Source organism: Canis lupus, chromosome 23 (genome assembly GCF_048164855.1).
Source record: "Canis lupus baileyi chromosome 23, mCanLup2.hap1, whole genome shotgun sequence".
Classification (NCBI taxonomy): domain Eukaryota; kingdom Metazoa; phylum Chordata; class Mammalia; order Carnivora; family Canidae; genus Canis; species Canis lupus.
In genome coordinates, this window is record NC_132860.1 from 45,379,310 (window position 1) to 45,391,028 (window position 11,719).

At 48.3% G+C, this 11,719-nt stretch overlaps 1 protein-coding gene across 1 annotated transcript; it reads left to right on the forward strand.

Annotated features, from left to right (window-relative positions):
* Positions 1 to 1,593: 1,593 nt before the first annotated feature.
* Positions 1,594 to 7,363, forward strand: FUT4 (fucosyltransferase 4). Its single transcript, XM_072795240.1, has one exon. The coding sequence runs from the start codon at positions 1,594 to 1,596 to the stop codon at positions 2,746 to 2,748; it is 1,155 nt and encodes a 384-aa protein (XP_072651341.1). The 3' UTR covers positions 2,749 to 7,363.
* Positions 7,364 to 11,719: the final 4,356 nt, after the last annotated feature.

Genomic DNA, 11,719 nt, shown 5'->3' on the forward strand with positions numbered 1-11,719 from the left:
AGAGCAGGGAGCCCAATGTCGGGGAGTCCACCCCAGGACTCTGGGATGATGACCTGAGCTGAAGGCAGCTGCTTAAGTGACTGAGTCACAAAAATCAATCTGTACTTGATTTTTTAAAAAATATTATTTATTTGAGAGAGGGTGAGAGGCAGAGGGAGAGGGAGAGCAAGTCTTAAGCAGACTCCTCCTGGTTGAGCCTATGCGGGGCTTCATGCAGGGCTCCATGTCAAGACCCTGAGATCACCACTTGGGCCCAAACCAGGAGTCTGACGCTTAATCCAGGTGCCCCAACAATCTGTATTTGATGTTTAATGAAAAAGTTCTAGGGGTCCCTGGGTGGCTCGGCGGTAGGGAGCATCTGCCTTTGGCTCAGGTCCTGATCGCCTGGCCCTGGGATCAAGTCCCGCATCAGGCTCCCAGAAGGAAGCCTGCCTCTCCCTCTGCCAATGTCTCTGCCTTTCTCTGTGTCTCTCATGAATAAATAAAATCTCTTTTTTTTTTTTTTAAAGACAAAGTTCTTCCCAGGAAATCCTAATGGCAAATCTGAGTTTACTTTCTGTATGCATAACTTCAAAACACCAGACAGGTTGGCCCCAGTCCCAGCAAATCCGTTTCTCCTCTAACATCTGGTAACAATACGGCACCGGGCCGGGACACCAGGATGCCCAGCTGTGGTCCACTGAAAATTCTCTCAGAGCTGCCTCCTCTGCATAGGTGGGTGGCAGCCGCCTATGTCCGGTTGGGACTGGGTAAGAGTGTAGTGACACAAGTGAAGGCCCGCAGTGAGAGGTCCAGTCCAAGCTGGGGGCGGGGGCGGGGGCGGGGGCGGGGCTGCCCAGGCGAGCGGAAGCAGATGCTCGGCGGCACCCGCGCAGGGGCAGGGAGGCCCCGCTCTCGGGCATCCCGACCCAGGGCGCGCTAATTGTACCTCGGTCCTCACGCTGTAGTGCGGGGGGTTGGACGTAATGTCCGCGTTACTCGAATGAGTAGTGCGGCCGGTGCGTTCGTCTCGCCGAGTGGGCCAAGTTCCCCGGGCACCGGGCCGCGGGCCGCGCTTCTACCTTTGCTCTCGGAGCCCCCCGCGCCCCGCGCCCCGCGCCCCGCGGGAGGAAGCCGGGGCGGCCGCGCAGGGTGTTCGGAGGCCGGGCCGGGGGAGGGCGGGCTGCCGCTGCCCAGACGGCGCCTTATCCGTGCGATGCCCGCCCCGCGGGGGCGCGGGCCAAAGGGAGCGGGCTGGGACCCGCAGTGCGACCCTCCGGCCCGGGGACCCGGGCTCGGGGAGCGCCCGGCGCCTGCGGGTCGCACCGGGCGGGGCTCGGCAGGTCGCGAGGTCGCGGTGCCCGCGGCGGGGGTGGCTCTGGCGGGCCCGGGAGCCCGCGGCGGGGGCGGGGCGCGGCGGGGCGGGGCGGGGCGCGGCGGGGCGGGGTCCTGCCCGGCGGCCCGGCCCGCTCCCCTGGCCCGGCGGCGCGCCCCGCGGGACCCCGCGCGCAGGAGGGCCGGAGCGACGGGCCGCGGGCCTCGGGGGCAGCCCTGTCGCGCTGCGGGGCGGGCGGCGAGCGGCAACATGCGAGCCGGCGCCGCGGCTCCACGGCCATGCGGGCGCCCTGGGGCTCGGCGGGCGGCGGGCGCTGGTGGCGGCGCGGGCGCGGGCGCGGGGGCGGGGGCGGGCGCCGGGGCCGGGGCCGGGGGTGCGGCGCCCCCGCGCTGGCCGCCGCCGGGCTGCTGTGCACGGCCCTGGCCGCCTACTCGTGCTGGGGGCAGCTGCCGCCGCCGCCCTGGGCGCCGCCCGCGCCGCCGCGGCCGGTGGGGGTGCTGCTGTGGTGGGAGCCGTTCGCGGGGCGCGCGGGCGGCGCCAGGAGGCCCCCGGACTGCTGGCTGCGCTTCCGCATCCGCGGCTGCCGCCTGCTCGCCGACCGCGCGGCCTACGGGGAGGCGCAGGCCGTGCTCTTCCACCACCGCGACCTGGTGAGGGGCGCCCCGGACTGGCCGCCGCCCTGGGGCGGGCACCCGCGGCCGCCGGGCCAGCGCTGGGTGTGGATGAACTTCGAGTCGCCGTCGCACTCCCCGGGCCTGCGGCACCTGGCGGGGGACCTCTTCAACTGGACGCTCTCGTACCGGGCCGACTCGGACGTCTTCGTGCCCTACGGCCGCCTCTACCCGCGGGCCCACCCCGGCGACCCGCCGCCGGGCCCGGCCCCGCCGCTCGCCCGGAAGCGGGGGCTGGTGGCCTGGGTGGTGAGCAACTGGGACGAGCGCCAGGCCCGGGTGCGCTACTACCGGCAGCTGAGCCGGCACGTGCCGGTGGACGTGTTCGGCCGCGCGGGGCCCGGGCGCCCGGTGCCCGACAGCGGGCTGCTGCACACCGTGGCGCGCTACAAGTTCTACCTGGCCTTCGAGAACTCGCAGCACCCGGACTACATCACCGAGAAGCTCTGGCGCAACGCGCTGCTGGCCGGGGCCGTGCCGGTGGTGCTGGGCCCCGACCGCGCCAATTACGAGCGCTTCCTGCCCCGCGGTGCCTTCATCCACGTGGACGACTTCCCCAGCGCCTCGTCGCTGGCCGCCCACCTGCTCTTCCTCGACCGAAACCCCGCGGTCTACCGGCGCTACTTCCACTGGCGCAGGAGCTACGCCGTGCACATCACCTCCTTCTGGGACGAGCCTTGGTGCCGCGCCTGCCAGGCCGTGCAGGCCGCCGGGGACCGGCCGCAGAGCGTCCGCAACTTGGCGCGCTGGTTTGAGCGGTGAAGCCGCGCTCGGCCGGGGGAACCCGGGAGGGCGGATGGTCGGCGTCGGCAGCCTCAGGGGCGCACCTCCGTGAGTGCTGAACCAGGGGCCGCAGGTTTCCAGACACCCACGGTGGCCCTGCGGGAAACGGGTGGGCCGGCGATCAGTATCCTTCCGCACAAAAACTGGGTGGGCAGGATCCCTGGTTCTCGTGGTTTTTCGTTTTGCACAACTAGCCTCTGGGCTCTGCCCGCTGTACGTGGGTGTCACCTGAAGAAGGGAGCCCTTCCTCACCTTGTAGCCGGTGCCGAGGGGAACCAGAAGCCTTGGACTCCGTTGCTCTGACTTGGCTCATTGGTCGCAGGCCCTGTTTGTGGCCTGTGCTGAATCCAAATGCATAGGCACTGCTCCCGGACTTTGGCTTCAGTGAGCCCCACGAGCAGCGAGCCCCCGGTTTTGGAAGGAGGCTTGTTGCGGAACAGCGAAAGGACTAGGGCCGCAAGTGGGCCTTTCCGTCTGTTGGTCTGTTGGTTGAATTCTGCAAAGCCTCGCCTAAGAAGGGAGAGGAGCGTGGTCCAAGAATCTGTTGGCTGTTCCAGAATAAGTACTTTTTGTTCCCCTGCCCTATGAATGCAAAGAAGATGCCAGATTGTCCTCGGAGAAGAGTTCAGATGAATATATATATAAGTGTACCTCACTTTTACACAAATGTGTTTTTGAAAAGCTGCTTTTAAACCAAATCCCAAATTCACTGCTTTAGGAGAGTTCAGGATTTACTGCAACCCTATGGAAAAATCCCTTTACAATGTGAATAATCATCTCCTAACCTTTTTCCTCTGTGTCTACGTTTTTCTATGACCTAAATTTTTTTAAAAAGCATAATTACAGATGTGAAAATAAAGCAGAAGCAACCTTCTCCCCTCTTTCCAGAAAACCAGCCTGTGTTTACAGAGAAGGAAGCCACAGTGTCACTTTCTGCAAAATTATTTGTTCTCTTTTTTTACCGGACCCGAAATTGAAGCAGGAATGTCAGTCCTCCAGGGGTACTGGCATTACCTGTCGGCAGAACAATGAGAGACTGTACCGCATTATGGAATCATGGAAGAGGAAGAAAGTTTCATGGTGTCTGTTATTGCCAGTTTTTGTTTTGGTCAGTTTTTGGTTAACTGTTTAGTTGTTAGGGAATGGAACTAAATTAGTGCCTGTGGTGAGCTTGGGCTTTCTTTAAAATATAAATCTGCAAGGTTTCTTGGGGCCAACAGGTTCCGTTCCTGATCTGCCTGGTAACACAGTATAACCTCACATTTCTAGTGACCTTGAGACTGTGTCATGGGACCAATTTTGAAAATATGGGCATTTACTCGAAAAGTTGTTGAATGAACAGTATATTCAGTAGGTGTCACAGTGTGCCTACTCTGTGCCAAACTGCACTTGGGATGCCAGGAAAGACGCAAAAATGTGTAAGGCAAGGAAGGTCCTTTCCTTTAAAGGCTCTTCGAATCTGCCATTGCCAACAAGTAAAGAATTAACTTTGATAAAATCAATTGGCAGAACTATTTGTTTCAAGTGACATTCTGTAACGTAGTACAGGCTGTAGGTCAATTATTAGAAAGCCAGTTGATTTACAGCCTCAAACAATGGTTTCTTTTTTCTCCTCCATTTATTATAATAAGGACCCTCAGTGGCTGACTATTCTGGGTGTGGTCCAAGATTAATTAGGTTCCTATAAACTTCTGCTATAAACTGTAATTGTGCATTTGATTAGGACAGTTAGCTGAATCATAAAGTAAGTTTTGTCTCTGTGCATTTGTTGCAGACTCACTTAAAGAGCTCACTGGAATCCAGGTGCTTCAATTCTTCCTTTTCCTTGAAAGGAAAAATTAGAGCCCACGGATAAAACTTCCTTATTAAAATATTATAGCATGGGTGGAATTACAAAGTATCAGCCAGCCAATAAAGAATAAGGAAAAATTTTATTTTTAAAAAAGATTGTATTTATTTGAAAGAGAGAAAGAGTGTGTGCAAGCAGGGGGAGGGTCAGAGGGAGAGGGAGAAGGAGACTCTTATGACCTGAGCTGAAGCCAGATGCTCGACTGACTGGGCCACCTAGGTGCCCTGAAAAATTCTCTTCTTAAAATGAGTATTTATGAGGTGTTGGCCAATGATCTTGGTGTTATCGAGAATCTACATGGGGCAGTGGGAGAGTGGATTTTAGAGGTAATCTGGCTTAGATTTGAATTCCAGCTATGTGACCCCTGCAAATTAGTAATGACCTTAAGCCTTGGATTTCTTACCTGTAAAAAGGAGGAGGAAAATGCTTCACAGCTCATTGTGAGCATTTGGGGAAGTAAAATAAATAAAGGTGCTTAACACAGCAGTCAATTGGTGAAAGAGAAATTTTTTCCTTTTTTTACAGTGATTTCAGGTGCCTCCATATCCATTTGTATGTCTAACATTAAATCTCAACATATGTTTCAGGATATATCTAAAATAAAAAGGGGCCTCATATTGTGTATTTCAGATGTATCACTAAAGCTTAACTGTATTATATCAAAAATTACCATTGCTATTTACAATTGAGCTTGAATTTGCAGAGTAAGAGGAAACACCTATGCTTTCTTTGAAAAAAAAAATTAAGTTATATAGTTACATGAGTATTTTACTGATGCTTTTCTTAGTGGTGAGTCTATTTAAGCTAACCACATTTATTAAATATTTAGCATAAGGAGAGTACACTTGCATTTTTATTTATGTGCAAACTTAGGGTATGGAACAATTTTTTTAGAAATCTGATCTCATCAAAGTAAGAGAAATACGGCAGTTGCTCATTTTATGTTATTTTCGATATCATTTTAAGTTGGGTGGGTTAAAATTCATGTCCATTAATATAAAAATTATATTTATACGCATAAAAATGCATATAAATACAACATGTATATTCAGAAATGTCTTTTCTGTGATTGTCATGCCCTCCCTTTATAAGGCATGGACTTTTCTTTCCAATTCATTACAAATTTAATATTTTGGGCACTTGATGACTCCAATGACATGAGTGCTCCCAAAATGATGCTTGGGATCAGGAAGGCAGTCTGACTTGCTATCAGTATTCACACTCTTTCCAGTTTCTAAGTCCTCCCCTGGTGGTTGGTGAGAGGAGAGGAGGCGGCTTCACGGAAAGAGTTCGCAGCGTGGAGTCAGAACCTGGGCATGTGGTTCTGCCGCTTTCTGCCCCCGGTCCTGAGTAGGCAAGTCACTTAGCTCTCCGAGCTCTAGCTTCCTCCCTTAAAATGCACGAATGCCCCTGCAAAATGAGGATTAAATGTGACTGTGTGTACCAAAGTGCCTTGTATACTGTGAAGTGCCATACAGTTACATATACTCTAAATTTTTAAAGTTCTAGAACAGGATGAGCAGACTTTCTCTGCAAAGGGCCAGAGTAAATATCTCAGGCTTTGCAGGCCATACAGTCTCTGCTGCCACTAAACTACTGATGTAGCTCAAAGGCAGCCATTGACAGTGTTTAAACAGATCAGGTGCCTGGATTTAGCCGCCGTTTGTCAACTCTGTGCTAGGCTTTCAGACATAAAAGGAACTTGACAACCCACCTGATGATACTGTATTTCTTAGAAGGGATTTAAGAATTGGAATTAAAGAATTCTGAAGGCAGATATTCCTGGGTTCCTAGATCAGCTTTGCAACGTTCCCGGATTGTCTTGTCTTGGATACATCAGCTAAGCCTTCTGGGTTTTGATATCCTCATCTCTAACTGAAGGTAATCATCTATAGTTTATGGAACTGTTGGGAGAATTAGATAAGACACTTAAAGTACTCAGTACAGTGTCTGGCACATAGGAAGTACCTGGAAGATGTTAACTGTGATTATGACCTGTCCATTCTACAGAGGAAGGAGTCCAGACCTGCCTGAGGTTACAGTAGTAGCGGCAGAACCTGCCCTACTTGTCTCAAGTCACAACACCTTTGAGCCTCTGTCACTTGAACTACAAAATGAGAAGATTGGACAGAGTCTTTTCTTGGGACCTTCTAGTTTCACTTGCCATCATTCTGCCAAGTGACACCCCAGGTCTTAAGAACTAATTCATCTCCCCATGTGCCTTCTTTACAGTCTGAAAATGACTTCCTACCCAGCAGCAGTAAACTGGCAGAAAATCAGGCAGCAGAGAGGGAGACTCTGACTTAGCGTCAAAATATATATGTGGACACATGTGCACATGTATATATTAAAGTGTCACATGCCAGGGAACCTGGGTGGCTCAGTAGGTTAAGCGTCTGTCTTCAGCTCGGGTCATGATCCTGGGGTCCTGGGATGGAGCCCCACATCAGTCTCCCTGCCTGGTGGGTTGCCTGCTTCTCCCTCTGCCACTCCCCTCTGCTTGTGCTCTCTCTTTCAAATAAATAATAAAATATATTTTTTAAAAGTGTCACATGCCCTAGATATGAGGGAAGGGAGCCAAGATTTTGGTAATTTGGTGAATAATTGCATTGAATACATTTCAAGTCATTTTTTGATGTATCTCAGGGACTTTTATGCTACACATTCTTATAAAAAATCAAGTGTTTATGTATGCATGTTCAGATTATTTTGATGAGATGATTAAAGTACTAAGATGGAAAGCAACTCCTTGCTTATAATGTGTATCCTCCAGACACTAATGTGTGTGACTATGACACATGGGATGTTTCTTGGTTGAGGGATTTCTAGAAGTTCATCTGTCCTAGATTGGTGACTAAAATATGATGGTTTTGTCTCTTCTGAGTTGCACCAGGTCTCATTCAGCTCGTCCTTTTATCTTTCTTGCCTGGCTTCTTCACTTTAACCTGGTGACTCGTTTCCAAGGACACAAGTAGTGTTTTCCTTTCTCTCATCCCAATTGATTTAACTAAGTGCTCTAACACACTCCATGTACTGTCCTGACCTCCTGTTTAGTAAACTAAATAATGCCATTTTAAAAGAGTTGGGATAAAGATTGGGAACATGATGGCAGGCAAAGGCATCCTTCTTAATAGCTGACGCTCAAATTATTGTAAAGGGAAAAATATTGAATATATTCTCTGCATTCCTTTTACACACACGCACTCACACCCACACCCACACCCACGGATGTGTTCCTTTCAGTGCAGATTGTGAAAACCAACAGTGGCCAGCTGAGAGTAGGAACAGGAGTGACAAGAAAGAGGATTCAGTAGTGAGTACTCAATAGCGAATAATAAATGAGTGGAAAGGAGTACGCACCATAAGGTAGGACAGCTGGTGAGCATCCTTGGGGAGTGGAGAGGATAAAGGAAAAAGCAAAGACATTGGGGCAAACGAATAAGCAGTGTTTGAAGAGAAATGAGAAGAGCAGTTAGAAAAGGAGGGGGGAGATAAGAGCTGATTGACATGGAAAGAGACCAGACCAAGGAGGAACAGATGCACCAAAAATGGGGGAAGAAAGTAAACCCACCATTTGGTGCACTGCTGAAAAGAAAGCTTTGTTCCATTCCAGCTTGAAACACGGCATCTGTTGGCACATGGAAAGGGAAATCAAGAAGTCTGAACTCATTGACAGGGAAAGCCAGGACTTCAACAAGGAGTACACTAACATTTCAGCAGATACATAAAACTGCCCCCTGATTCATGATGAGAGATGCTTGAACTCTTGTAAATGCTTCTTTTTATCTTGGAAAACTCACATGCATTGCAGGTTTTTTGTTTGTTTTTGTTTTAATTCCCAGTTGGTATATTTCAAGCGTACTCAGTATCTACTTGTAGAGAAATTTATTATTTTTTAAAGTAGCCATAATCACCAAATGACTCCTTTGAAGAAGAGTCAGAAGAACATAAGAGACTCAGTACATGGGATCAACTTACTAGTTTCATGGAGAATCCTATGATTAAACAATTTCAAGTAAGTTATAAAGGACTGAATATTTGAGATCTTCTAATTCATGTCTTTTTAAAAGATTTAGTTATTTTAGATAGTGGATGTGCAAGTGGAGGGAGGGGCAGAGAGAGAGAGAGAGAGAATCCTTAAGCAGAATACTCTCCCCCATGTGGGGCTTGATCCCCAGACCTCAAGATCATCACCTGAACCAAAATCAAGAGTTGGACACTTAATCGATTGAGGCACCTTGGTGCCACATTAACGAGCATGTCTTATGAGATCACAAACTAAGTCTTTTTGATGTTCTTTTCAAAAAGTACAAGGACTATAGTGTCTGGTGTCAACACTTGCCTACCTGATAGTTTTCACTAATACTATAGTTAAAAATAAATGTCATTAGTAAGTATTACCTTGAAAATAACTAATCTCTATAGGGATTTTGCTATCCTAGCAACTGGAAACACCTGTTCTTACCTTATGATTTTTCTTGTTCTCCTAGGTTAGGTAAACATTTCAGAAATCTCTTTTACACTACCTGAAACTTACTCTGAGATACAATTAAGCACAATTATCTTAGCAGTCAAGCCTTTAGATAAAAATGAGTCTTATTTAGTGATTTATCAAGGCTCCTTCTTTTGGAGGCACAAATTTGTGACTTTTAAAAAAGAATTGTTTGCCAGAGTTCACTAACATTTATTATTTATTAGACTCCTACAGAATACAGGGTGCTTTCTCTATATTTTCCCCCCTTTACATTGAAGGCATTGTGATAGGCAGCCTCTAAGATCACACGCATTGGTCCTTGTCCCCTGGTATCCATGCCCTTTGTAACTATCTCCCTCTAAGTGTGGTCTGGATTTAGGGACTTGATTTTTTTGTTTGTTTGTTTAAGATTTTATCTATTCATTTATTTGAGAGAAAGAGCACCCATGTGCATGTGCCGGAACAGAGGGAGAGACAGAGAGGGACAAGCAGACTCCCCAAGGGAGTGGGGTGAACCCAGGATCCTGAGATCATGACCTGAGCCAAAATCAAGAGTTGCATGCCCAAAGGACTGAGCCACCCAGGCACCCCTTTTGGAACTCATTTCTAATGAATTGAATATGGCAGAAGAGCAAAGTTGAAACTTTGAGATTGGGTTGTTAAAAGTTTGGTTTTCTGTTTTGGGAGTCCTTTCTTCCTTTCTAGCTTGCTAACTCTGAGAGAAACCAACTGACATGATGTGAGCTGCCTTGTGGCAAGAGACTAAGGAAGATCTTCTGGGCTACTCAGGTGAGTTGCCCCATCCATCAGCTCAAGAGGAACTGAGTCCTGCCAACCGGATGAGTGAGCTTGGAAGCAATTCTCCCCAAATTGAGGCTTCAGATGAGTGCCTAGGCCTGGCTAACATCTTAATGGCAACATTGGGAGAGCCGAGAAATCAGAGGCCCACAGGTGCATCATGCCTGCATTCCTGACCCACAGCATTTGTGAGATGACATGTGCTGTTTTAGGGTTTGGAGGTATTCATTGTGCAACAATAGATAACAAATACAGTCATTATCCCTATTTTAGAGATAAGTAAACTGAGAATCAAACAGGTAAATCATGTACAATTATGCGTATAATACCCAAGCCAGGATTCCAAGACCTGTCCATTTGGTTCCAAATCTTTCTTTTCTTATAGTGTTCTGCTTTTCACTAAGTCTAAGTCTTGCAATAATTGTCATGTATGTTCCTCTGTCCTAGTTTACATGAGTTATATCAGCTACTGATACGGGCAATCTTCTCAACTACTCTCAATTTGGATTTGTGCATTTGTAAGATATGGAAGCATATACTTAGCACTGGCTTACCAGGAAGCTTGCTGGGACTTCCCAGTCTGGACATTTGGAAAAAAGTAGGAGCCAGAACGCGGAAGGTGCTACCCAAAGTTGGCCAACTAATTCACTAGAGGCAATTTCTTTGAATGGTTGCCAGCAACTCTTAACATGGTATCTATAAGAGCCTGGAGACCTTGTGGTGAGGGCTAATGTCAAACTAACAGCAGTCGTGGTCTTTTGGAGTAAGTACAAGTGTCTCCAAGTAGACAAGACTAGGGCCAGATGTGTAGCAGCAACCTTGCTGTTTCAGATGGTCAGTCCATGTGGCTTAAAGCAAGATCACAGTCCTATGCTAGGAGGTCAAGAAATGAGGTCCAGTCCCTAGGGTGATGTAGTTGGTTGGTAAAAGCTAGAGAAGATCCCAGGTCTTTTGAATGGGGCTTGAGTGGTAGATGCTGAAAACACAAGGCCATTCCTTCTGGTGCCAGGTTCCTTATCGTCATGCTAGTTTTTTAGTTCTCTGCATTCTCAGTGACGGAATGACAGCAGATACTGGCCACATGAAGAAATAGTGATGGCTCTTGAGCAATGTGTAGCTGAATATAGCATTGATTTCAGCTCCTGACTTAACTGTAGCCATGGCACTGGATTTTCTCAGATACCCCAATTTGCAATATTTTGTCATATATTCATAGTTATCTCCATTAAAAAATTTTGGATTTTAAAACTGTACCATAACTTTGGAGGACAGCGTCCTTGCTCACAGATTGGTGATTGTAGGTTTATTTCATCTGCAATAGATTCCCCAGTTCAAGCTGGACAAAATCCTTTTGGCTGTGAGTGAGTAGAAAGAAGGGTGTATGTACTGGGGGGCTGGGGAGATGCTGCTGAGCTGCCCACTGGGGGCTTTGATTATTCCTTTGCTTTTAGAGAACCAGAAGTTTAGGGATTGAGGGTTTATTGTATTCAGGAGACGCTTTCTTGGATTGAATCTGAAAATCTTGAATGACACTTAAAAAAAGAAAAGAAAAGCTTTGCAAAGGGACTTGATAGCAACCTACAGAATTTTGATCTCCCAATATGCCTGATGAACACAGATGCAAAAATTCTCACCAAGATACTAGCCAATAGGATCCAACAGTACATTAAGATTATTCACCATGACCAAATGGGATTTATCCCTGTGACGCAAGGCTGTTTCAACACTTGTAAAGCAATCAATGTGATAGATCATATCAACAAGAGAAAAAACAAGAACCATATGATCCTCTCAATAGATACAGAGAAAGCATTTGACAAAATACAGCA

Bases quoted from the DNA above. Each gene is read 5' to 3' on its own strand.
- FUT4 (XM_072795240.1), top strand. From the start codon at position 1,594: ATGCGGGCGCCCTGGGGCTCGGCGGGCGGCGGGCGCTGGTGGCGGCGC.